The sequence below is a fragment of the Ambystoma mexicanum genome, chromosome 13 (assembly GCF_040938575.1).
Source record: "Ambystoma mexicanum isolate Mex_15411 chromosome 13, UKY_AmexF1_1, whole genome shotgun sequence".
NCBI lineage: Eukaryota > Metazoa > Chordata > Amphibia > Caudata > Ambystomatidae > Ambystoma > Ambystoma mexicanum.
The window spans coordinates 371,640,385-371,667,868 of record NC_090938.1 but is presented as its reverse complement, the minus strand read 5'-3'; the positions used below and the strand labels follow the sequence as shown (position 1 = coordinate 371,667,868).

At 47.7% G+C, this 27,484-nt stretch overlaps 1 protein-coding gene across 2 annotated transcripts in view; it reads right to left on the bottom strand.

The window, feature by feature from the left end:
- RAB2B (RAB2B, member RAS oncogene family) overlaps positions 1 to 27,484 on the bottom strand; it is a 635,145-nt gene that overhangs the window by 232,738 nt on the left and 374,923 nt on the right. For both annotated transcript variants that reach the window (XM_069633906.1, XM_069633905.1), the window contains one exon: positions 26,911 to 26,978. In XM_069633906.1, the coding sequence (XP_069490007.1) occupies positions 26,911 to 26,978 (68 nt within the window). The remainder of the gene's footprint in view (positions 1 to 26,910; positions 26,979 to 27,484) is intronic.

Genomic DNA, 27,484 nt, shown 5'->3' with positions numbered 1-27,484 from the left:
GAAGGAAAAATAACTTGTGTATGTATTGCGGTTCATCTGAGCATTTATTGGCGGCATGTCCTAAAAGACCAAATAAGCCTTCGGGAAACGCCAAAACTCGACAGTAGCAGGAGTCCCTGTGTCGAGTGTTACATCAGACTCCATTACATTTCCAGCGCATGCACGGATAGTTGTTGAGATGACTTTACGTTTCAATGATCAAGACTTGGTTTCCAAGGCTATGGTTGACTCTGGAGCCACTAATAATTACATCGATATCACATATGCCAAGAAATGTTCTATACCCCTTATAGATAAGAACAAACCTGAAACTGTTAATACTGTGGATGGATCGGTCTTGATTTCCGGTATGGTAACTCAGGAGACTGTACCTATTCAGATGACTTTATCAAATGGTAATTCGGAGGAAATAGTCTTCAATGTCATTGCGGCTCCTCAATACAAAATATTATTTGGACTTAATTGGTTGACTCTTCATAATCCCGCCATAGACTGGGTTACGGGATTGATCCAATATCCTTCAGTTTTTTGCAACAAACATTGCTTTACCAGTCAGGTGGTGTCAAATAAATCACATATGTTGGCCTCTATTGAGGAAACATCCACTATTAGTGTGGTACATCAGAGCGGTACACATATACCAAGTGAATATGCAGATTTTGCTGATGTGTTTGACAAAGGTCAGGCAGAACAGCTGCCTCCACATAGGCAGTATGATTGTCCAATTGAATTAATTCCTGCAGCTAAAATTCCTACTGGTCGAGTTTATTCTTTAACTCTCAAAGAAGATGTTGTCTTGAAAGAATACATTGATAAAGCTCTTGATATGGGATTTATACGGCCATCTCAATCGCCGGCTGCCTCTCCTTTATTCTTTGTTCCAAAGAAGGAAGGAGATCTAAGGCCTTGCATTGATTACAGGGCTATTAACGATATCGCCATAAAGAATCAGTACCCTTTACCACTGATTAATGTTCTGTTAGATCAATTAGGAACTTCCAAGTATTTCACTAAATTGGATTTGCGCGGTGCTTACAATCTGGTTCGCATTCGCGAAGGAGACGAATGGAAGACCGCTTTTAAGACACGGTACAGCCTTTATGAATATTTAGTGATGCCTTTTGGTCTTTGTAACGCTCCCGCCACATTTCAGTTTTTCATGAACGATATCTTCAAAGATATGATGGACCAATTTGTGGTGATTTACTTGGATGACATTTTGATATATTCATCATCTTTTTCAGAACATGTTAAACACGTCTTAGCTGTTTTACAAAGACAGAGAGAACAAACTTTTTGTTAAAGCCGAGAAATGTGTCTTTCATACACAAGAAGTGGAATTTCTGGGTTACGACATTACCAATCAAGGTGTTGGAATGAGTCGTTCCAAAGTGAAGGCCATATTGAATTGGCCTGTTCCACACAATGTGAAGTCATTACAGTCATTTCTAGGTTTTGCGAATTTTTATCGCAGATTTATTCGTTCTTTCTCCAAAACAGTGGCCCCATTGACAGCTTTAACTAGTTCTAAAATTCCATTCTGTTGGAACCAGAATGCCCAAGTTTCTTTTGAGAGATTAAAGGAAGCATTTACCACTGCATCTGTACTTCAACATCCTGATCGGGATGGTCAGTTTATCGTTGAAGCAGACGCCTCCAGTGTCGCTACAGGAGCTGTACTCTCGCAGGTTTGTGCAGAAACTAAGGAGGAGCATCCAGTTGCTTTCTTCTCAAGCAAACTTACCTCATATGAACAAAACTATACTGTCACGGAGCGTGAATTACTTGCAATCAAGGATGCTTTCCAAGAATGGCGACATCTTCTTGGGGCCAAACATCTGGTGGTGGTGTATTCAGATCATAGAAATCTTCAGTCATTCAAAACTATGAAATGTCTTACAGCTAGACAGGCCAGATGGCATGTTTTTTTTGCTCAATACGATTTTCAAATTACTTATCGCCCTGCCAGACAACATGTCAAGTCGGATGCTTTGTCTTGCATCGGTGAAGAGGTGAAAGAAGAATCATCGGTGCAAATTAAGTTGTTGGCAGATCACGTGATATGTAGTTGTTCTGCACAACCTTCCCTAAAAAACTAGTTACAGGAGTGGGTGAAACTAAATCCACAATTGATTCAGGAATTGAATATTGATATATACAATGGTTTGCCTTTTAAACAAGGAGTACTCTATCTACCAACTGGTACCACTCAGAACAAGGCCCTCAGTTGGGGTCATGATTCGTTGATTGCCGCCCATCCTGGACAGAAGAAGACTCTAGAGTTACTGAAAAGATGGTGTTGGTGGCCGTCTATAACACAAGATGTTATAAATTATGTTTCAACATGTTCGGTATGCAGTCAATGCAAGAACACTCCTGGCAAACCAGTGGGTTTACTCCAGTCTCTACCTGTTCCCAAAAAACCATGGGACATGATATCAATGGATTTTGTGGTTGAACTTCCAAGAAATAAAGGCTACCATACCATATGGGTGGTGGTGTACTACTTTACAAAATTGGTGCTTTTTATCCCCTGTATTGGTGTACCAACAGCTGCTGGTCTGGCTGATCTATTCATCCGGCATATATTCCGTTTTTTTGGTCTACCTTCAGTGATAATCACTGACAGGGGCTCACAATTTGCGTCACGTTTTTGGAGAGCACTAAATTCGGCATTACTAATTGATGACAGATTGTCTAGTGCTCATCACCCTCAAACGGATGGACAGACTGAGAGAGTCAATAGCACTATGCAACAATATCTGCGATGTTTGTGCCTGCAGTTTCAGTCAGATTGGCTCAATGTTCTGCCGGCAGCGGAGTTCGCCTATAACAATTCCTATCATAGTGCCATAGGTACTTCACCTTTCCATGCTTTGTATGGGCAACACCCACGATCCATTCCTTTGGATTCCAGTTTGTCTTTGGATACTCCTGCAGCAGGACGTAATTTTAGAGATCTTAAGAGTCTACAGAAGAAAGTTAAGCAGCAATTAGAGCAAGCTAAAAAACGAGACAAGACCTATGCCGATGCTCATAGAATCCCTGCACCTGTCTGGTGCAGGGATTCTATGAGGATATTCTCTCTGCCGCAGGCGCTCTTCTGAATTTCCTGTCCCTAGCTGCCCTGTTTTCCTTGTAAGTCTGTCCTTGTTCCTCCTTATTGTTCCTACCATTTTCCTGGTTCTGATCCTCCTCAGCTTTTTTGCCTCGCTGCTTGCTGGATTCAATTGTTTACCTTTGTAGGGAAAGTTGCAAAAAGAGAAATATTTTCTAACAGTTTCCCATGGAACCCCATTCTATTTGCTCTGGTTTTAGCCTGACCTGACTTTTTTGAAGGTACCGCTGTCCACAAAAAACTTGAGGATACCCGGTAAAAAGAAATTGTTGCCTAAATACATGGGGCCATATAAAGTGCTCCACGTTATAAATCCGGCTGCTGTCCGTCTGGCTTTGCCACAACGGTGGCGAGTGCATCCTGTTTTCCACGTGTCACTCATCAAACCGTGCTCGGATGCTACTAGATTGCCCATACGGCCTGTTGCTATTTCTGTGAAAGGGTCAGACGAATATGAAGTACAAGACATTCTGGACATGAGGTTACGGTCTGGGAAACCATATTATCTGGTGGATTGGAAAGGTTATGGTCCTGAGGATAGATCCTGGGAACCTCTGTCTAACATTCATGCTCCAGCTTTATTAAGGCGATTCCACTCGAAAAGGGGAGAGGCTGCTTCTGTGGGGGGTGGCACTGTCATGCCTTCTGGACATACCTCTGGACCAGGAACGACCTCTCCATACAAAATGAGTTACGCCCATAGAACCACTAGACCATTCTACTCAAAATGGAGGTTGTTCAATGCATTGCCTGGAAAACGACGTCTGCATTTTTCACGTCGTTAAAATTCACGTGACTTAGGTCCGTCACGTGTATCACGGCAGTGCGTACATAAGCAGCGTGGAAACTCCGATCGCTGCTTCTGATTAAGTCAATTTTGGCGTTTTGGTAGCTGAACTCCGGACCTGCGTTCTCGCATTCCCTTCAGCAACTTCTTTGGACTATTTTGAGCGTGTTTCCTACACACGCTTATTCCGGAGCTGCATGTATCCTGTTCGCGTGCCAAGTCTCCACGCGGACGCTGTCTGCAAGCGCGGCTGTTCTGAGCTGCGTGAATCCAGTTTGCGTGCCAAATCTCCACACGGACGCTGTCTGCAAGTGCGGCTGTTCTGAGCATGCGTGAATCCTGTTCGCGTGCCAAGTCTCCACGCGGACGCTGTCTGCAAGCGCAGCTGTTCTGAGCTGCGTGAATCCTGTTCGCGTGTCAAATCTCCACGCGGACGCTGTTTTCAAGCGCGGCTGGCCTGGCTGCATGTATTCTATCGCGTGCTATCCTGCACGTGGTTTTCTGAACTATTTTTGAATCTTTGGTACCTGTGACAGTTAACAGGTGAAATTCTAATTTTTGTTCATCGTGGGAAAGGAAGTATTTCATGAACTATTGGAAGGTTATTGTGCACAGTACTTTGGACGCTATCCTGTGGTGCACCAACCCGGTATCTAGCGAGAGCCTCGTGCCGTTCGGGATAAGTCTCCCTTACTAATCTTCCCTTCCTTTATCGTTTGTTCAACTCCTGGTTTTCTTCAAGGAACTTTTGTGGATTACTTCAGTTTTTGCCAGAAGGTCAGTCTCTGAATTAATGCTAAAACTGTGTTATCTTAGTAATTCGATTGGGACAGTTTCTTATGATACTTTATCTATCCTAGTCATACTTCCTACACAATTCCCACGCCCTTTCCAGTGATCCATCTCTCTGCCTGTTTCATCCAGTCAGAGAGTTGTATCATTTGGAAGGTCTAATTTGACCTGCCTACAATCAAATCGTGTGAAAATAGGATCCGGAAGAGCCCTACCAAATTGTATCCTTTATTGGTTGTCGTATCCTTTTCAGTTGATACATTGGTGATTTATGACATCGCCCTTGTCCACCCTGCGGTCCATGTTCTCCATGTTCTGGACAATGTCCGCCCGCATGTCTCTGATCTCCTGCAGGACCGAGGCAAAGCCCTTTTCCATTGTAAGGGTGGGCGGGGGCGAGGTCTCGGGCTGGGACATTCTAGTCGTCCGATCCAGGCTGCTGTTCTCCCTTCTGGCGTCCTGGTAGCGATACTCCTGGGGGGTTTGGCGCCAGCTCATCCGATCTCCCTATCTCTCCCTCCGGTCGGTGGTCTTCGGGGGCCAAGCGCGATGATCCTGCTGGGAGACCGCCCTCGCTCCTTCGGGCAAAAACCGCTCCGTGTGGAGCTATATTTGAGTGGGCACACGCCCCACCTGTCTCCGGCGGGGGCCTCACACTCTCTAACACTCTTTTTCCCTGCTGCTTGTGGTCGTCTGTCCCTGTGACGGCGATGAGTATCAAATTTGTGATCGGATGATGGTTCACAGCCGGGTGGGTAAGGTACTACCGGCTATGTTTTCTTCTGAGTTCATCTCCAGGCGGGCACTCGCCCTGGGACGGAGCCCAGGGGCCACCACCTGTATAAGTCTCTCACCTTCACCGGCTGTGCCCCCCTGTTGTCCGAGGTACACCGCTCTGATGGCCCTCGCCAGGGTCTGTTAGTCGGGGTCTCGGCGCCCCTGTTCGACTCCATGTTCGGGAGCTCGGGTCAAGCGGGCTGCCTCACCTCTGGCGGGATTGGTTGGTACCTTCCCCCCGTGCCGCGGGGCCCCGACGGTGGAGTCCCCGCCGAAGCGCCGGCGTGCTCTGTGACCGGAGTAGGGTGGAGGGGTCAGCCGCGCTTGCAGGCCTCAACGGCTACTGCGTGCCACGACTCCCCGTGCAGCTCTAGAGACGGGCAGGGCCTCCCGCTGATTCTCTCGTTGGGCCGCAGGGCCTCGTTCTTAGGCGTCCGAGGGTCTTTCGGCGTCGTTCTTTCACCCGGGGGGGGGTCTCCCGGGATTCACCGCCATTGAGAACCGCAGCTGTTTCATAGGAGGGTTGCGGGGGGGGCTCAATCCCTTAATACGGCCCAGTTTCGGCGGGAGCAACGTCTTCAGGCAGCCATCGCCTGTGCGCCCCCTGGTGGCCTCTCCATCCTGGAAGTTTTATGGACAATCTGGCAGGAAAGAGGGAACAACAGGTGGCTGACCACATGGCAGTCCCCCCTGAGCTCCATCTGGGTACCACCTCTGCAAGATGGGACAATAGAGTCACTAGCGTTCCAAACATGGTACGAAGCGGGGAAATGTAGGGCGGGCCAGATGTGGGAAGAGGGGACCTACATCGCAATAGAGAGGCTAGCAGAATTCCTGCAGATTGGCACACTGTCCATCTTCCGCCATCTGCAGCTTCTTCACGATTCCTCTCCGGGTTGGTGTTTTATGTGCTTTGGGACATGTCACAAGTTAAGGATGCCTACTCTTGGGTTAAGTAGAAGTATTGGGGTCTTAGTGTAAACTTTGCTCTCAATCACAGGGCTAGACATTCAAACTTTTGAAGGCCATCAAATCACCCTTGCCTGCACAATTTACCTTTCACTGTCTTCTTCCAGGGCTCTAATTCTCTGTCTATGGAGTCCCGAAACCATTCACTACATAGGTCACAACTAGCTCTGGGCACCTATAGCCCTTGCTTTACCTATAAGGGACGGGCCATTACCATAAATGGCAACCTCCATATACCATGAAATCTCTTGTAGGACACAACATTAGGCTTTTGGACATCGTACTGTATTTACACATGGGTTCACCAAAGTAACATCCACAGGATATAAAGTAGGCTGTAACTCACTATAGTTCATATATGCTGCCACCAACCAGTGGGACTCAGACAGCCAGGGTCCTTGGAAGGGCACATTAAGATTGTGCATCTCTACTGGGAGCTGAGCTGAGGACTCAACATGGAACGTAGGTAAAGCAGTCAGGGAAAAGTGAGACACGGGGGGGTGCTTACATCAGAGGCACAGGTTAGTTCACATGCAGTGGCCAGTGTTGGAGTGAATCTGGTGTTGGACTAGGTTGAGTTCAAAGTCTACAGCCAATCCAGTAAGTTAAGGGTGTTCGGAATATGTTGGATTTCAGATGGCGCAGCAAATTACTGGTGTAACAACTGAAGGAAAGGGCTGAGGTGGAAGCATGAGGGAAGAGTACATGGAGAAATTAGATTCACTATGGGTAGAGAGGAAATGAGGTGGGTGGTGTGACGGGGTGTCAGAGGCGCACTTCTATGCCATCTTTGGTGCCACGCTCCAATATTGTGGATAATTATGAGCAGCATCAATGCACGCACTAGATGCACCCAATCCTGTGGTATAATGGTGAACAACAACATGCTGGTTCCAACTTCCATTTAATGGGCCTCAGAAATCCAGTCAGTGCATTGCAACACTGAGGATATTCTCTCTGCCGCAGGCGCTCTTCTGAATTTCCTGTCCCTAGCTGCCCTGTTTTCCTTGTAAGTCTGTCCTTGTTCCTCCTTATTGTTCCTACCATTTTCCTGGTTCTGATCCTCCTCAGCTTTTTTGCCTCGCTGCTTGCTGGATTCAATTGTTTACCTTTGTAGGGAAAGTTGCAAAAAGAGAAATATTTTCTAACAGTTTCCCATGGAACCCCATTCTATTTGCTCTGGTTTTAGCCTGACCTGACTTTTTTGAAGGGAAGTAAAGCCTCCAGCTTTACTTCCCTTGCCTTTCTGTTCATTGTTATGGGAAACCTGATCAGTCATTCAGACGATCAGTACTGGGAAAATATGTTTCCCTCTTAAATTCTTGTACTTACAGTGTAGGGTAATGGGGATACTTTTTTTTTTAATCACCAGAGCTTTTTAGACATGGATTTTTGGTCACTTTTATTTGTGCTGTGGCGAGTCAGAGGAAGGACGGGGAAACTGACAACATTTCTCCTGGCTATTTTTTAAATAAGTATAATGCCTACATTTCCCTATTGTTATGTGGGTGTTTCCTGCCTATGTAAATAACTAAGGCACTAGTCAGTCGTCAAAAAGTCTCAATTGAATCAGCCCGCTATCCAAAAACGAGTTCTTATTGACCCTATAACTTTTCTAACCATCTTAAATAAAATCAGGAGAATGTCTCCCTTCTGACTGTATTATGGCAATGTTTCTTCATCTCTTCACAATTCCTTTTTAGTAGGCTATTCTTAAATAGTCTCTTGCAGTTCTATTTCATTTCTTGCCACTCATACGGTCTTAGGGCCTTTCGTCCTCGTTAGGGGTCGTTTTCCAATATTCAATTTTTGGTATCTCTATTCTTCTCTGATTCAAGTTGCTAAATCCTTTTGAGTTCGATAACGTATACCTTCCTAGCTATGAACATGCTTTCCTGGGTCTTAGAATTCCCCCTCTTCTCAGGTGGTTTACTCTTGAGTATCTTTTCTCATAGATGGTTCACGTGGCTTCTCTTCATAGCATTCTCTCGTTCTCTGTTTTGTATATTGTCCCCTCTTTATTTCTCGGTTTAGAGGGTATTTGTGCCCCGGTCGTAGATGTCACGCTTTTAAATGGTGCACTTGTCTCTCTTTCAGGTTTATTTGGGATTCTCTTTCTAACATTAACACTGTTCCACTTTAATCAACCTTAGATTCAACGTCTCGTCAATTTCACAGTGACGGGTTTCTTTCTCTTGCTTCATAATGATTCACTGATGGACTTCTGGTTCTCCCATCTTCCCAGTTACCACGGATTCTGCAGGGGAACGTCACTGGTGCATGTACTGGCTCGGGTTTTCCATGTTTGCTCCAATTCTCCATCTTCTCAACTCCACCGGCGTCCCGCCCCGGGTCATCTCTCTCCCCGGGACCAGGTATGGTTGCGGGCAAGCGTATGTCTTGCTGTTTCCTCAGCCTTGTGGTTTCGACATCATTGGACGGGCACTCTTCCCACCACGAAAGGGTTGTGGTTATGTCACTACCAAGATATGGATTTACGACTCCTCAGTTTCTCACCGCTTGTAAACGTCGGACCTTCAGGGTTTTGTTCTCGCGTTCAGGCCACTTCTGAAAGTCTCAGGCTCTGTGGCTCTCCTCAGCTCCAACTCTCACAGGTGTCACGCTGTCAGAGGGCTTGCCCTGCTTGCGCTTTCCACTCTCGTTCTGGACTTCGCCTCTCATCGGCATGTGTTCCACCTTCAGTTTACTCGTCTCAGTTATATGGAGGTCTGTGCATATTTTAGTTTTGTCTTCTGTCAAGTCCCTGGCCTCTATAGCATTCTTCATATCTGAGAGTCCAATATATGCCACTATTGGAAATGGCTTCCGGAGTTCCTCACAGGAACGGGAGTCCTTGTCCCCCAAGGGGGAGTCTTCTACCAGTGAGGTAGGTTCCACTTTGCCAGACCCTTAGAGAGGGTCTTGCGAAGAGGGCTCACCTCCATACCCTCAAAGGGGGAGGCTCCGCCTTGTGGAGAAGGGACAAATTCCCTCATCATCATCATAGTGCCTAAAGACAAGCCGGTGTCAGGAGATACATTTTTTAAATGTTTGCATTATTTTTTGTGCGCATATTCGCATTTACCGCGTATGGCTTCTAAAAGTGGCTAGTGCCCTAAATTCCTTTTAAGGTCATGCACTTGCCAGGGAAGGCTGCTGCTTTCACATGCAAGTGATTACTTTGTGTGTGGCCGAGGAAGAGGGTCGGATGGTCCCACCTCACATTCTTGGTCTCAGAAAGTCTAGGTGTGGGGCAAATGTGAAACCAATAGTTGTCCCTGAGTGGACAACTACTGGCTGTTTGAATGGTGCAGATTCTTACCATTGATGAGCTTGGACTTGCTTCCATCTCGGACGTTGGATAAAATGAGGACCTCTGTAGCCATTTCTTCAGATCATTGTTGGAGCCAAGAATCCTTCGAAGAAGAAGGGCCTGCTAAAGATCCAAAGAGGACTATGGCCCAGTATTCCTTCTTGTGTCCGGCCCAGTGAAGCCCTGTTTGACTACCTGATCTCCGAAGAGCCTGAGCGGTGCTTCAGAGCTTGGACTAGTGGGACCAACTAGTCTCAAGGCTTTCACAAGTATATGGTCCTTTAGAGTCTACGGAAGTGTCCCTGAATCGACTGGTGGACGTACCAGCTCTCCTGTGGGCTACCTGACTAGAACCACTGTCGTTCCATGCTCGAGTCCGGAACTTCGGTGATGCCAGCTCGTGCCACAAGGCACCTTCTCCCCGTATCCCAGCATTAAGGGATCCTGTCCTAGAGCAGCTTCTGTGACTGCAAGGACACCTGTCGTCGTCTCTGTTGCAAGCCCGTAGCTGGAACTCACCCTCCTCTGACCTGTGAAGTGTCCTGAAGATGCCCGACTTGGTGGTTTTGTATTTCTTCATCGACAGAGGTTGCATCTTGCAGCTACAACCGACCTGAAGAATCCTAGAACTCGCAACTCCTGGGCACCTTTCACCGGAACCAAAAGCCGAAGATCAAGCCCCCAGATGATGCTCAAAGTCATCTGGGAAAATCTGAGCGAGGAGGGGAAGTAAATAGTGCATCTGCCTGTTAGGGAGAATTCTCTGTTTAGGCTGAATTTCCTAGCCTAGTGAGTCCCCCAGCAGCTTTGCTGGATTTTTGGGGTTTATTTTTTTCTCCTGCCAAGAGGGAGACTCTTTTACCCTCACTCTTGGGCATGATTTGAGTGTGTTTCTTTGACTCTAGATGTGTTTAATGGGCTATGGGGTCTATGGCTTCATGCGTTTTTGTGATGTGTTACACAGCACCCTCAGTGCAGTAACACAGTGGTGTCATAGTGGCCCCCCAATATAGACTCCATACCGTGGGACTGACTACTGTCTCCCAGGGCATGTAAAGTCACCATTGACTTTACTAGTCTCAAATTCTGAACAGAACCAGTACAAACCATCATATTGTGGACGTACTGGCTGGGGAAATTCGATTGCCCTGGGGTCTGTTAGTCGAGGGGGCACGTCTCCATCCCCCCTGATCGAGTTTTGGCTGGTGGCAGTGGATACTACTTTTTATATTCGACGGCAAATATATCTCTATGGGATTTCCCATTGTTCGAGGCTACCAACTTTAATTATTTCATTCCTATAGTCTCGAACATACCGGCGGTTTATTTATTTAATATTAATTCTCCGGTTGGTATTTTTTGCCAGAACTCGGTTCTAAAATGGCGTTTGTGTTCTCTTCTGTGACTCCAACCCAAGTTGAGCCCTTTGTTCCACTTTTTGGCGGGCTTCTCCACAGAAGCCCTCCAAAGTGGTGCCACTCTGTCTGGAGTACTTAGGAGGGGTGGAGGGGGATTTAGGCACCCTGGACTGAGTTGCCTAGGCAACTCAAGTCGCACTCCGTCCTGATTCGCCCAAGTGGTGAGCTGGCCGGCTCACCACTTAGCATGTTTGAGTGACAGCTAGGTTGAGTGAATGGGGGTTTTCTGCATAAAAGCAGGGCTTTGGGGACTGGAACTTTAGAAGTCGCCACAGGACCTAAGAATCCGACGAGGGAGAAGCTGAGCCGACCTGCTACGACGACACCACCGGTGGAGCCCTGCTGAACCGTATCACCACTTTTCCCCAACGACAGAGGAGATCTCCAGCCCGGATAGTCCTCTTCCTTCGACTGGTGGGGATAACCAGTCTGCTTCCTTTTTCGCTTCCTGGAGCATCTCGTGGCCACCTTGCCTGTGCCAAGCACCCCGGCAACCGGGATACCACGTTTTACCACTACCGCGAATCAAAGGGTAGTACCTTTAACCGGAAAACTCTGCGGCTGGTTTCTTCCCTGGTAGTGCAACGACCTTCATCTTTCCTCCACGTCGAGATCTTCTCTTCCTCTGGACGACCGCGCAACTTGCACCCGCTGCCAGGAACAACTGCCCCCGCTGGAGGATCCTTTCCACATAAGGTACCGTGTTCCGCCTGGCTTCCTGTAACGCTCACCTGAATCCCTCGGAGGCGCAGGTCTGGGCTGGGGGTTCTCGGAGTCTTCTAGGGTCACGCGCAGGCCTCGAATGCCACACTGGAAAGGCCCTTTCCTCACTGAGATCTTGATCTGAAGGGTGAGGTGTCTGCAATTATGAGAGCAAGGGGTTAATATGGATATATAAGCCTGACTGGGTAAGCTGCCTCCCCTTCCTGGTACTCCCAAGTAGTTCGTAGGCTAAATGTGCTCACCTTATGTAGGTGAAAGCGGAGCTCTCCATCCTGCGTCTGTGCAGGGGCGCCGAAGCCAGTTACTTCACTGGTTAATTGTCCAGCCTCTTGGTTGCAGAGGATGAAGATTTGGAGCTAGGCCGTTGTTAGCAGCACGAACGGCGGTTGCTTGAATATGGAGGTCCGGAGAGCGGTGGAATGGCGAAGGTATTGCAGGCAAGTAAGTAGAAAATGTCAATTCGAAGTTAACAGCACTTCTTAATGTCTCTTTTCCTTTTTCAGGTCGCAGAAGCAGCTGGGTAGAAAAATGGATGTCGAGGAATGCGCCGAGGAGTTAGAAAGATGAGCGCTGCCCAAAACACGTGCGTATAGATGGAGTTTTGTATTTCTTAATGATGTCCTTTTGTTTTGCAGATGCGAGTAGCAGCGTCGGCGGAGGCGAGAAGAATGCAGCGCAGGTAAGGAAAGTTTCACGGAGGTTTACTAACCAATGTCTTTGCTTCCACAGGGTGCCGGAAAAATGGAAAGCTGCAGCCCGTGGCTTGAGATGCACCGATGGACTGGGTAAGTGCTGCGCTGGTTTTTATCTCGTGCTAACCTGGTGTTCTTTTCCCTTTTCAGATGCTACCGAAGACGAAGATGGTATTTCAGAAGGTAAGATTGCGGATTTCTCTTCCCCAGATGCAGAAGTTGAAGATTCTCTGGAGCTGACACGGTGAGCGTCCTGCTGCTATTGCAGAATAACGCGAAGCACGTTGCTCTGATCGGGCGTGGTTTAAATAGCTTACTAGAGTGCTTAGATGTCTCCTTCCACAGCAGCCTCGCCCAGGTAAGAAGTCCCAGCTTCCAGAATAGTTCGAGTATCCAGTCCCAGGGAGTGGTGCTGGCCACACCCAGAAGGTAAAGTAGTTCCAGCCATGGATGGATGAGGATTTCATCCTGCAGGTGAATGAGCAGCATGGTCTGCAGCAGGTAGGTCCACCCAAGCACCATTCCTTACATCATGAGCCCGGCACATCCTGTGCCGGGACTGGGTCCCCTTATGAGCCTGGCGCCACTGGCGCCAGGACAAGGTCCATAAGGCCCCTATGGGAGCCGATGGGTGCCTGGAAATGAAGTTGTGACCCAGCTTCCGAGGCAGTTGGGCTAAACCTGACTCCTCGGAGGCTGCGGTCATGACACTTCCCTTGCAACCGACTGTACGGGGTAGATTTAGCCCCCGGCTTTCGACCCTGGGTTAGCCTGGGACACCCTGGCTAAACTTTCCTGAGCCTAACTAAAACCTTTCTGAACTCCCTGCAAGACTTTTTAAGCCTGTTGTCAATGTGTGATCTTGAGTGCATTTGTGCCCTGCTCTCTCCAAGAGTGGGCCCGGCCTATGGACTTTGGCTCACAAGTAACTTTTGACTTTCCTGCTTTGCTTAAGAGTTCCTAAGTATTAGCGTGGTGTATTTTCCTACATTCTGCCTTTTTCCCCTCCCTTTTTCGTTAACTTATTGGAGTGCCATCTATAGTTAAGCGCTCACCTCTGTCTGGAAATAAGTGGTGTTAACTAAGACTTGTCTGATAAGGAATAAGGGATGTATATATAATAATAGTAACTGTGTTTAGAGTGATTTACAATAATAGCGCTGGAGTGTTTCAATAAGCGTATTTTTAAATAAATAATTATATACCTTGATACCAAAGCTCTAGTCAGTGTTTGCTTGTGCTATTGTGTATGAGTGCCTATTGTGTATACTTTACATACTGCCTAACTCTTCTTGAGGGAAGTCTGACTGCTCAGCCACAGCTACCAGGTAAATCTGGGTGGTACAGACTGCTACCAAGTGGGTTTACTGCCAACACCTGTAGTCCTAAATCTTTTGCAGTGGCCCCCAAGGGAACTGCACAGGTTTCTGCCTAACACTACGCCCACTCTCCCACACCCGCCTCCTCCATAGGATAACATTGGGAACAAGTCCCTTTGTCTCCTTATACCATTCCACTCACCTTTTGGTCATCAAACCTGGGCCGAGTATCCTGCTCCTGGGTTAGCCTTGGGTCTTGAATAAAATAAAACATTTACTTGCCTTCAGTAAAATAGTTGAAGAACTTTTAAACTATCACCAACAGAAGCCCATTGAAGCCTACCTACAGAGCCACCATTCTGGTGAGAAACTGTGCGACTCCTGTGACATTTGGGCACAAGGCCCCATACTACTTGCTCTTCTTAAATTAGGTTATTGCCATGCAGTCTGGTTCCACCATTGACAGCATCTAATATACTTACCTGCTTTTTCAAATTAAGTAATTTGATGTATATATGAACCTATTGTGAATTAGCATAATAAATAACTACTTTTATAAATTGTTAGGAAAGATTTCAATTATGTGCAATTTTCCCTCCATTTATTGACCCACCCCAAACTTTTTGCTTTTGTTTGGATTCCCTATCCTGCCTTTTTCCAGTGGAGCCGTGCCTTCAGATGAACTCTCCTGGGCTTTTGCACACTTGTTATGGGGAAAGTGACACGTTGTTCAGACCGTCAGTACTGGGAAACTAGGTTTCCCTTAGTCTTTGACTATGTTGCAATTGCTTGGGAACGTTCCAACAGTGCACAATGTACCTTCCAGGACCGTATGCTGGGGTCCCTTTTTGTTTTATGGCCCTAGAGACCCTCTAAGGATTTTTTGGTGATTGTACGAGTGTTCCTGGGACGAACTGGTGGCAGCAGTTACTTTTCTGCATTTGGTTCACGACTGTGGCCAGGTCCGAAAATGGCCACGCCACAAAGTCTTTTGTTCTGTCCCATGGCCATTTTGTCCCTTGCCTTCACCCAGGTCGAGTAACCCGGGTTTTTCTTATTTGGGCATGTAGCCTCCTGCGAAAAACGATCTCTTTCGCAGGCTTCTGCCCGTCACGTGTGTGTGCCCAGGAAGCAGGTTGGGACCGTCTAGTCGCTATTCACACTGCTGCTGCCAGGATGTCTGGAGAGCCTGAATGACTGAGACCACCTTGGTCCATGACTGGTCCACGACATATATGCCTGCAAGAGAGCAGAGGTTCAATTAGAAGTCACACACCTTCCAGGGCAGGAACCCCCTTCAGTTCCACACCGCTGCTGCGGTGTATGGACCTCTCACCACCAGTCTGATGCAAGGAGCAACGTGACCGAAGCCACGCTGCATCCACGGAGGTGCCCCATCGATCCATCGTGCTACATGCTGCATTTTACAGTCTTTGCTCTCACCAGCTTGTTCGAGCATTTCCAGAGCACATCCCATCCTACTTAAAGCACATCCGTGCTAATATATTCGGCTGCCGCGAGGACACTCTAAAATGGCCGCTGAGACCGCGTTGTTGCTGCCTTGATTGCCGTTAACAGGCAACACCAGAACAGGAAGCTACTTCCCCAAACAGCCTACACCGGTAGGCGGAAGCCGTTACCCGGCGCCCTAAGGCACCCAGCATAAGGCACTGTCCCGAGCCTGTCGGAGCCGGGAGGGCTGCCATAGACTGAACCCATTCGAACACTGACCCTTACCAAATCTAGTAGACTTTCCTCCGGCACGCAATGTCACCACTGCGCACCGCCGGTAAAATCTGACCATTATAACATCTGCTACTGTAGACCACTATATCTTATACTTACTGCACAATATTGCTTACGTATACCATCCGCCCAGCGCCCTGCCCACCTGTATGCTACTGTATCCAACAGCCCTCACCTGTTCTTTTGTACCACGCACTATGCGCCCACCCACAGTGGCTAATCAAACCATGCCTCCCGCCCGGTCACAAGGTGATCCACGCTAATAAAAAAAAAAAAAAATCTAGCAACTGCGTGCCGCGTATGCACTATCTGAAATAGTCGGTCCACCTCTCCTCCACTGCCAGTTCGCTAGCCCATTCTAGCCTCACCCTAGTGCTTACAGCATATAACCACGCGTATACGCTCTGCTACGGCCTCAAACGCTACCTCTTATGCTTACTAGTGATAATCCTCAGCAACCCAAATGCTACTACCTAACCACGACAGCACGCATGCAGCGAACACACAACTACTAGTACTCGGTCACTGTCTCCTTCCAGCCTACTCACCACCGTGTCACCAGCTTCTATACCCGGTCAACCATTCATGTCAGCCGTGCAGTCTCAACGTTATTAGCCATTATCATACTCAATGTTGTGAGCTACTAGCAATGCCTTAAGACTATGTATTCATGTCAGCCGTGCAGACTCAATGTTGTCAGCCATTATCAGCGCCTTAGATTATACCTAGTAGCGCTAGCCTGCATGATCATCTAGTCTTGGCCCCCCTATCCAATATTGACTGACCCACTTGCCCCCGCCTACTAGCGCCCTATATCCAGCCATCTGTAACACTCACCTTGTATCCACAGGGATGCCACCCGACTGGTCTGGGATGCTTCTGGGACCGCTGCACCTTCCCCGGGGACTCGTGCTGCTGAGGGCTTGTTTTGGAAGACCGGAGTTCGGTTTTAGCTACAACACCCTCTCTAGGAGCCCACCTTCCCCGTGCTCCCCTTGCGACTCCCCCAGAGCCTTTATCACCTTCTGTTTCGATAAGGTGCACTCTCCGTCCTGTCGTGCTGAGCAGGGGCGCGTCATAGCTGGGCACCGTTCCGCAGAGTTATTTAACTGGCGTGGCCCGGGAGTCCAGACCGGCTGCGACTCCACTCTTGAGGTAAATCTCTAGTCTGATTAAGAATGAATGTCCGTAATTGTAGTTGTCCCGGTTGACCTTCACCTTCTTTCTTGTTGATGCAGAAGGCGTGATGGAGACGTCGAGCTGATATAGAGGGCTGAGCTGGAAAAGGTAAAAGAAAGCGCTGAGCGCGCCGCTATGAGCGTCCTTTGAATAAGGTTATCCGGTGCTGTCTTTCCTTGCAGGTTGCCGAAAGATTCCTGGAAGAATGTGGCCGGACTTAAACAGGGCATCGGATGGAAGAGGCCCGTACGGCGGTAGACTTCCAGGAGAGCTTGGTAAGTAAGCGGAGCCTGGAGGCGATGGAGCAGATGGATGATCGCTTACTAATTGTCCTCTTCTCGCCTCTCCTCTCTAGGATGTTGCTGGAGGAAGATAACGAAATTCCAGGGAAGATTCCGGATTGACAGAGGAGCAGGATGAAGGGCAGGTAAGGATGAATAATGTGGTTCTTCTTCTTCTCTCGCCCTGGCAGGCCCAAGATTCTGAGCAGGACCCAGTGAACGTCACGCTACAAGAGCAGAATAACACGAAGCGCGTGCCTCAACTCGGGCGTGGTTTAAATAGCCAACAGGTATCCCAGGTGCCTTCGGGGCGGGCCACGCCCTGGATGCTAGACAGCATGTTGCAGTTCCACGTCGATCCTTGTGGGGGCAGCCATGTTGGTCCATTGCCCAATGGAAACCTCACCTGCCACATCAGCCTGGCCCCACGGCACCAGGACTGGCTCCAGGGCACCCGAGAGGGGCACGATTGGGCCCTTGGGGCCTTGTAGAAATACTGTGGCGAGGGCCAGAGGCCCCGAGTTCCCTGGCCAGGGTTTAAGGTTGTGACACCATCCCACGCTATGACCTCTGCCCAGCCCATAGGCACAGCAACCTTTCTCTCCCACTCTAGCATTCAACACACCACGCCATCCTATCACTTACACGCATACACTACCAAATCCCACATCGGAACCATGGTTCCCACTCCCATGGCTCCCACTCCCATGGCTCCCACACCTAACATGCAAGCGATATTGCGCAAAATAGTGAACACCACACCCATTACTCCTCACAACATTCCACCCACACCCTTCCTCCCCATCTTCACTAAAACAGCACTGCGACACACTGCACAGCAGATCTCCAAACACAGCTAACACCAAACGACCTGCCACTCCTACAATTCAGCTACATAACATGCTAGCCAACCACTTCCGGGTCATCACAGCCACTACATGCCCGAGACCTCTTAGCGCCAGAAACAAACTTCTCAGGCTACGCACACAGAAAGCACCCTCTACCAACAACGCCCCACCTGAACACACCACCTCCCCTACAGCATCAGTCATACCAGAGACCACCAAAACTCAACCTACACTCATACTGCCTAGCACACCCATCGCTACCTCTACAACTATGACATCACCTCCTACAGCCCTCCCTACACGCCCATCAAAACAGACTCAAACCCATCGCAACCACCAAAAATGCTACAGTACTCACGCGCAACATGCCTACCTCGCCCTGTTTTAACAAAATTCCTAAACTAGAGGGCCCATCCCACTTACAATGTGCACTTATCAATGCTAGGTCCGTCCCTGCACATGCCACTGAAATCTTCGACCTCGTCACCAATCTCGACTTCGATATCCTGGCCATCACCGAATCCTGGCTCCACGAAGCTGCAGGATCCGCACTCTCACTAGCCGTCCCTCCGGGACACTCGATCTACAGACAAGATAGAGTCCTAACTAGAGGAGGAGTAGCCTTCATAGTAAAAGACTGCCTGTAAATGAGACTGCCTCAAATCTCAGTGAGAACACAGACTCTCTCACAGTCAAGATCGCCACCTCACCTAAATCCACACTCAACATCCACCTAGTTTATCGCCCCCCAGGTCCCATGGCCAATTTCCATGATAGTCTCCTGCATCTCATCAGTGAAACCTCAAAATGTCTTCCAAAAAACTGGTACTAAGTGACTTCAACCTGCGACTCAATGACCCCAAAGACAGGTCAGCCAAAGCTCTATCCCAAGCTCTTACAGAGCTCGGCTTCCAGCAAAGAAACCTTACTCAGACACACAGCAAAGGTTGCACCCTTGATCGGGTAGTAGATCACAACTGCGAAGGCGATGTCAGCTCCAACACCCCCATTCCATGGTCCGACCATCACCTCATTCACTTCCTAATCCCAATTGGCACCACTACACCCAAACATCCTAACCCCATCCCCCCGGCACTAGCAAGCAGTGCCAAGAACCTTACAAAGGAAAATATCCTCCCTTATCTCGACACACCCACACTGCACCTCCTCAACTCTTCCGACCCTACAGTACTAGCCGGAAACCTACAACTCCTTAATGGTTAACGCCACAGACTCCATCATACCACTTCTGAACAAAAAAGACCAAAAAATAAAACATAACACCTGGTTCTCGGAGGAACTCAAAGTCCTCCGCTTACAAAAAAACGAAAAGCTCTGACTAAATAGCTAAACTCTCCACATGAAGACAAACTAGCTGCCTACAAATCCATTGCTGCTAACTATAAAAAAAAGCTATAATCTCAGCCAAATCCTCCTCCTATAACAACCGTATCACTAATGCCACATCCGAATCAGAAGAGCTCTTCGCCATCTTCAGAGAGCTGTCCACCCCAGCCACCAAATCACAAGAGATCGTCAAAGACAAAACCTGGTGCACGGATGTGCAAACAGCTCTAATAAATAAAATTGAGCTCCTACAGGAAAAGATCTGTGAACACCACAAAAACCTTGCTAAACATATCAATCTCCACCCCTCCCTGACTCCATGCCCATCACACACTCAAAAAAACCTTTCTCCTTCAGAGAAGTTACCATACCTGAAGTAATAGAAATCGTCAATAAAATCAAACCCTCCAACTGTAAAGGGGACGTATGTCCGGCGAAACTACTCAAAGACTGCGCAGCAACTCTAGCCCCCCTTCCTCAAAACTTTGATCAATGCCTCATTTAACTTCAACACAGTCCCGGACAGCCTAAAAGAAGCTTGGGTACGCCCTCTACTTAAGAAACCTTCACTTGATCCCGAAATACCCAATAACTACAGACCCATTACCACAGTACCATTCTTGTTGAAAATTCTGGACAAGGTGGCCTACATCCAAATCCAGCAATTCCAAGAAGAGAATAAAATTCTCAGGAAGAGACGATCCGGCTTCCGCCCTGGTCACGGGACAGTCAGCCCTCCTCGACTTAAAAATTAAATTTAGGGATATTATGGACAAAGGCAAACCTGCTCTCCTCCTACTCCTACTAGATCTGTCAGCTGCCTTTGACCTTGTCAACCACGATATCCCCGGCAAACAACTAAAAAATGCAGCTCATTTCTCACCACAAGCCTCGGCCTGGATTGCATCCTTCCTTAGCGGAAGACTTAGAGTTTTCTCCGACAGACTGTGCCCCTCCCACCACTATACACTGTGGAGTGCCCCAAGGCTCTTGCACTGCCCCCACCCTCTACAACATATTCACCCTCCCAATGTTTAATGACCTTGATCGTCGTGACATAGCTTACACCAACTATGCCGACGACACGCAAGTCTTAATCCCCCTCACTGCCATCTATGAACAAGATACGGCTTCCCTTAACAACATCGACACTGCCATTCAAACCTGGATGGCAGCCAATGGTCTCTGTCTCAATGGGGATAAAACAGAGATATTGGTGGTAGGCACAAAAGAAACCCTCAACAAACTCCCCCCACAATACATTACTTTCACCGTAGACAACACCACCATCAAAGTTTCCTCAGCAGTAAAAACACTAGGTGTGTACATCGACTCTACCCTCTCCATGACCCCTCAGGTCAATGCCATAGCCTCCGCTGCTGCACTCACCACCAAAATCATTAATGCAGTCAAACCGTTCTGATCAACTCAAAACTGCTTATCCATTGCTAGAGCCACTATCGGCACTAAACTGGACTACAGCAATGCCCTCTTTCTGAGCACCTCTGCAAAAAATGTACACAAGTTACAAGTGACCCAAAACAATGCCCTAAGAGCTGCATTGAGCATTCCGAAGCGTGAGCACATTTCCCAAGCCAGGAAAGACTCTCACTGGCTGCCTGTCAAACAGCGTATTCTATTCAAAACACTGGCTATTACACACAAATGCCTGTTACTAAAGGCCCCTCCATACCTATCCGAAAGGATCACCACATGCACCTTCCTCCTCCATACCTAAGAGAACCCATCTCACCAACCTGATCTGCGTTTCCTCATTCAAAAGAGCCAAAGCAGGCGGTGCTAGTTTTCAACACCTAGCACCTAAGAACTGGAATGCCCTTCCCACCGCTCTCAGGAATGAAAACTCATATACTATCTTCCGCAAAATGTTGAAAACCACTGTTTAATTAACATGCTCCAACTTTATTTGTCTGCATGCGCTTCAAACTCACTTCTCCATTGTAACCAAGCATTCTATTTCAAACACAATGTTCCACTGTAACCAAGGAACGTACACCTGTGTCGTACTCCTTGGGAATGTTGACCAAGTGCTGCATGTGTAAGATGTAATCCTAAGCTTTCTGTAACAAGCGCCACGATGCCTCAGGGCCATTGTGCGCTATATAAATTTAAATAAATAAAATAAAGAAGTCCTTGATTTTGGCACAAAGCTAATCTTGGATAAGAGAAGGGGGCTCTGCATCCATTCCAGGTCGATCACCTGTGTTCTCACCGAACTACAGAAGGAGCCAAGCCTCCTGCACAAAGAAGCGGGCTTGTGAAACCGGCAGAGACACTTTGGAAGGTTTTGGCACCTTTTGTCCTCTGCTGTCCAGTCGGACCCCTGTTTCTTCTTTGATCAAGAAGGCCTGCCAGGTCGCTTCACCCCTTTGGACTAGTGGGAACAACTACTCTCGGCGCCCCCTGCTTACCCACCGAGCAAGCCCCTTCGGAAATGTTACTGGGCCATCCAGTGAACTGTTCAGATCTACCTCAGGGTAACCCGCAGAACCGCTGCTGTCTCAAGTGCAAACCCGACACTTGGGACATTGCTTGCTTGTGGCCGTGCATCCTCCCGCCACATTTCACAGGCCTAACTCCTCTGGGTCCTGAATTAGGAGAGTGCGTAATGCTGCCCGCATCTGCAATTCCTGCGTCAATACCTGTTGGTGACGTTCACTGTAGATCCCTTGCTGTTTTGCTCTCCTGTGCCCTGAAGCCTGCCGCACCGGACATTTCTTCATACCTAGTTCAGAAGCTGAGAAAAGGCAATGGTCCCATCACGGACGATCGTTCTCCTCTGCAGCTGCTGAGAACTGGAGCACTGCAGGACTGAAACCTACTATCAACCTCAACTAAACTGGCAAAGTTTTTTCCGGATGTGCCGAGGGTCAGTGAGTACTTGCATCACTTACCAGTGGTCCCCTGGCACAACTGATCCCTTTAACGCACGAGTATCCCTTAAAAGGCATTCGAACTTGGCTGGGTTAGCCTGAGCTCCCTTGCTATTCTCACCATTTGAACACTGCTTTGCCGTCAAGGGCAGGGCCTACTCGGATAGTGGGAACCAATCCTTTATCGCCTCAAGCCCCTTCCTGACTTGCTACAGCCCTCCCAAGAAGACCCGCTTTTTGCTTAACATGCGCGATCATGCTTTTTTTACGCACAACTGTACTGTTGAGCACAAGGCTCCACTCTTCTTAGGGTTAAAACTCAAAAGTTAGGGAATGAACTCCTAAGAATTGCCTAATGCTATAACTGTGTTAACTCAACACTGTCTTTACAGGTTGTGGCTAGATGTTACCACTCTAGTGCATTAGGAAACGTAATGCATATATAATTGTATAGTTTAAGGATTTTGTGTGATAACTGTTTTCGCATTGCTAAAGTTACTCATGTCTATTGGTCCACCCGACAATAAAAGTATAGATATTTTTCAAATACACTAGTCTAAGAGTAATTTGTGGTTCATTGCTGTGTGCGCTCATTGTGGGCTTCCGACCACTCTCACCCCTTTAGAGACTCAAGCTACCTAAATTGGTCTGGCTTGTCCAGAAGGTTACCCGGTTTCACTAAAACGAGGGTGGCCTCCTAAACCTCTGTCCACCAGGTCCGAGATTAGAAATTCATCTTAACATACATGACTGTCTAAACTGTATTACTGTGTGCAGTACTGTGCTGGCTCATCAAGGGCCCCTGACCCTAATAATCTCCTGAGAATAAGCCGTGACTCCTCGTCCATGTACCTTTATTGGGTTTTGGCAAACTTCTCAGAGTTCCCTGATCACTCTAACTAGGTTCGCCAACCTAAAATCTGTCCACCATGCCAGATTCTAAAATTCAACCTTGCCCGGTCTCCTGGGAGTTCTGCCTTGGAAATATCAACATGGTGACCCCTGTGGTCCTTCCAGTGCTGACCTCCTTGTTCATCTTCCCTTGAGAGCTTTACTCACCAAGCCTGGAGTTTTTCTCATTGGGGTCACTCTGAACTCTGGTTAATTGTCCTTTGACCAGAGAGCACAGTGGCTTCCGACAGGGGTCGACTTTACCAGTTCACAGCTTGTCTCACTCAAAGAAGCAAGGTAAGGTTGATGCCTGATTCAAGGTCAGTGCCTCATGTTGTTGGAGGCGGTGGGTGTTAGGAAGAATTCTCATAAATGTGCTAATTCCTCTCTACCTTAGGGTCCTCCAGCTCTTTTGCTAAACTTTGGGACTTTGAACTTTTAAATGTGTGTGTTTTACTCTTGTTTTCTTTGGTTATGGGGTTTTAGACAACTCCATAGGCATCATCTTTTCATGTGTGTGTCACAGCACTTTCAGTGCAGTGACACTGGGAAGCCTTTCAGGCTTTCCCAATGTTTAAATACCTTCTCTGGGATAAACTACTGTTTCCCAGAGAATGTAAAGTTAAATTGACTTTTCTAGTCTTTTTAAATTCCTAGACCCAGCACACACTATCTTAAAATAGAGTGCCAGAGGGGTTACCTAGTATCCCCTATGTCTAGAAACTTATGTAGCAGTCTAATGCTACCCTTTCCTATCAAGATGGCTGGTGGCAGTAGTTTTACAATTAACTACCATGATTTTTCCCGAATGCGAACACCGGAAGATATAAATCATGGGAGCCATGTTTTTCAAGATGGCGCCTAAACCCCCTTCGTTTCAACATGTCCCGGTCTTCTTTTTTCGCCATTTCTTTTTGGAAAGGTCCTTCTAGAGTTTGTGTCTCTGCGCCAAACTAGGTTTGGTCCCTTTGTTTCTATGCCTTTGGCGGACTTCAGGACCGAAGACCGCCTCTGGCGTCTGAATGACTGGGGTGGGCAGGGAGTGAGGCAGGTGCGCGAATCTCGCTGTGCTTAGTCTCCTAGGAGACCCAAATGCACTCTGGCGTGATTGGCTGGCTGACTGTCCAGCAAGGACAGCCACCCTGCTGGGTTAGTGGCAGCTAGGCTGGAATGAAAGGGAGAAAACTGTTCAAAAGGTGAGTCTCTTGGCTTGGAAGGCAGAGTCAACCACTGGAACGAAAGAACCAAAGACAACCTGGAAGAGGACAGCAGCTGCAACTACTGGACCGTTTGTTTGCCCGGTGAAGCCCTGCTGCAGGTCCGAATCACAAAGTTCATCTCGACAGAGAAGCCCCTTCAAGGACGACTTCTTCCTTTGAGTTGGTAGGACCAATCAACTCGTAAACCACCTGGATACCATTCTCGGAGCTGGTTAGGATTAACTAGGGAGAAGGACACCAGCTTGAGTGCTTGAAGAACAGCAACCGGAATCGAAGATTTGCCAATTTGCCAGCTTTCTGATCCGTCCATGTGCAGTGCAGGAGTCCCCCGACATCCTCCCTCTTGTCCCCAGGACTGAGGCTCAGGAACAGCGAGATCTGCAGGAATTGCCAGGAACACAAGTCTTCAGCTGCATCTTTTTCTTCAAAATAAGGTACCGTGAAAACCCGACCGAGAGAACCTACCTCTCACCGCAAAAGTTTGTGGAACTTTGGCAACTTGCAGGCTTAGTCAGCTTGTGACCCGACATACAAACCTTTTTCTTCCGTTAACTATTTCTAAGAACCGTGGCAAAGACTTTTCCCTTTTAAATACCAGAACCGTTTTTACTTATACAAGAAACTAGCCCATTGACTTTGGACTACCTATTGCATTGAATCAACTCCTCTTGTGAACTCAAATTATTTGCGCTGTTTTAAAGTAACAGTAATATTCGTTTTATCAACTTATGCATTTTTGCTCCTACTTCAAGGGAGCTCAACTACTTAGTAATCAGTATTGTAATATTTGTGTGTGATAATGGTTGCCTCATTTAATGAATGCTTTATAAACGATTGTGTAATAAAGTAAGAAGTTTTTTTTACCAAGAAACCTTGAGCATAAGTGTATCTGAATACTTGTCATTGTAGACCTTTGTGTAACACCCTTACAAGCTCACATTCCCTCTTGAGATAAGCCTGGCTGCTCAGCTCGCTACCAAAAACTGTGTGGTACAGACTTATACCAAAGGTTGGTTTTGCTTACACCTGTAGTCATACTTGTGTGTAGTGGTCCCAGAGGGTACTGCATACAAACTTTGACTAACAGTGGGAACCACCCCAACCCCTTTGCCGGTTTGAAGGTTTAAGGAGGAACCCAGAGCCAGCCCGAACACTGCAGGCAGGATCAGTCGAGAGGGCTCCAAATCTTGTACCATCATGTTTCTCTGCATTCCACACCAACCTCCATTACCAGATGCTTGCCAGTCTTTCTATTTTTGTTGTAGAGAAAATGTACTAAAAGAATTATCAAAGCTGGCGACGTACCAGAGACATCAACAGCCTGCCCCCTCCCCACACAGTGAAAAGCCTGAACAGCATTCAGACATGGCAAAAAAAGGAACCCAGAAGAAGCCAAGGCACTGGCACACACTAGCGCCTTCAAGCGGCGGAGAGAGAGCATGCAGCAGCAAAGAGCTTCCGTTTTACGAGCAGGGAACTGTATGGTGCGGAAGGAAGCACTGGTGAACCCACACAAGAACTGAAAGTCCCCCTAGACCACCAGGGAGTAAACGCAGAACACTCCCATTACTCCCCCCACAGACTAAATGTTTGCAAGCATCACCGGGAAGACTAACTCAAACGTTGCCCTTCTCAGGCAGTCATTGTGGTGGCTTCGAGGCTGAGCCTTCTTTTTCTAATGTTTTTCCTGTTCAAACCATCCCAGGTGGGGAATACAGAGCCAGATTGACCATGGAAAGGGGGGCCAATCCTCTGAAGGGGTAGGATGTAGAACAGGACCACAGGAAGCATGAAGTTCGGGTTATTCGATTGATGTGAGATGAGGTGGACGACCAGCAGGAGTGTGGAGGCGACTTGTGAGAAAGGTGAGGTAATGTTATTTAGTAGAAGTGGTACTGCTCTGCGAGCGTGCATGTTTGTGTGGCAAGTGTGTATAGAATAGATAGTGTATGGAGCGACTGCAACTGAGTGTGACTGTAGTACTGTGGAGGAAAAAGTAGTGGTGTGGAGGAGGGGGTAGTGGCAGTAGTAATAGTAGTATGAGGGAGGGAGTAGTAGTGTGAGGGAGTATTAACATCTAAGGGTGAAGGTAAGTTCTAGAAAGAGTGAGTGATATCAGAAGGATAGAAGAGAAGATGCAAGAGAACCAAGAGGGGTGGAGACTGAGGACGAGTGTGGCGAGAAGACACGGAAAGGAGGCAGGAGCGAGCAACGAATACAACCGGGTGCCTGCAAGACAAATCCCCTAGCCCTGTAGATTTCTAAAACTTGGTTAGAGTAGGGACAGTTAAAAGGTTCCAGAGGAAGCCTAGACAGATGACATCTAGGAAGCTATCATAAGTAATAGCCAGCTTTCAGACACGAGGGGGTCAATATCTGGCAGCACAAATCTGGGCGTTAAGGATGCCGGGGTTAGGGAGGAGTTTCATAAAAATGAGAGAGAGGGAGGGTCCTAGGGCTCATTTAGGATTCTATAAAAACCCTTGAACGCCTCATTGAGTTGGAGTGATTCTTGTTCTATCTGTGACAGCAAATGTGACTGCGGGAGGAGCTGAGAGGGCCTATGTGCCACGCAGATACAGCTTCCCTCTCTCACCGTGTCCCAGATTTGTAACTTGATGGCTTTTCCCTCGATGGTGATCATTCGGGCACCAAACTCGACCCCTGCAAAGAAAAGAAAAAGGCATTATATCTCAGAAGAATTCATTTAATAATGGAAACTGATATTTTCATTTAGTTTTTTCAACTTTAGGTATTGTCTTACAATCTGCCATTTCATTAAACCAAATCATTATTGCATTGTTTTTTAGACTGTGGCTGGATCCCAACTAGATCCTTTCCATAATCTCATCCCACCAGTTCAACAAATTAACAATGTTTGAACGGATGGCTAATCGGTCCCTTTATGGTTCTCCATCTTCAGCAGTAGTCTATAATTGCACCACATGCCAGTACGTCTGGTCCAGATGTCAAAACTGGCAGTTAGGGAACGGTGACAATGAACTCTAGAAGCGGAAACAGAAGTCTTAATGACGTTTAGGGAAAATCCTTGGAGCCATGACCAAATAAATAAATAAATAAATAAATTTCTAATGGTAGCGTACACCTTCTTTAAAGTACTGCTTGAGACTTCGTGTTTTGTGGTTTTAGATCACAAAACTGGATGCCTT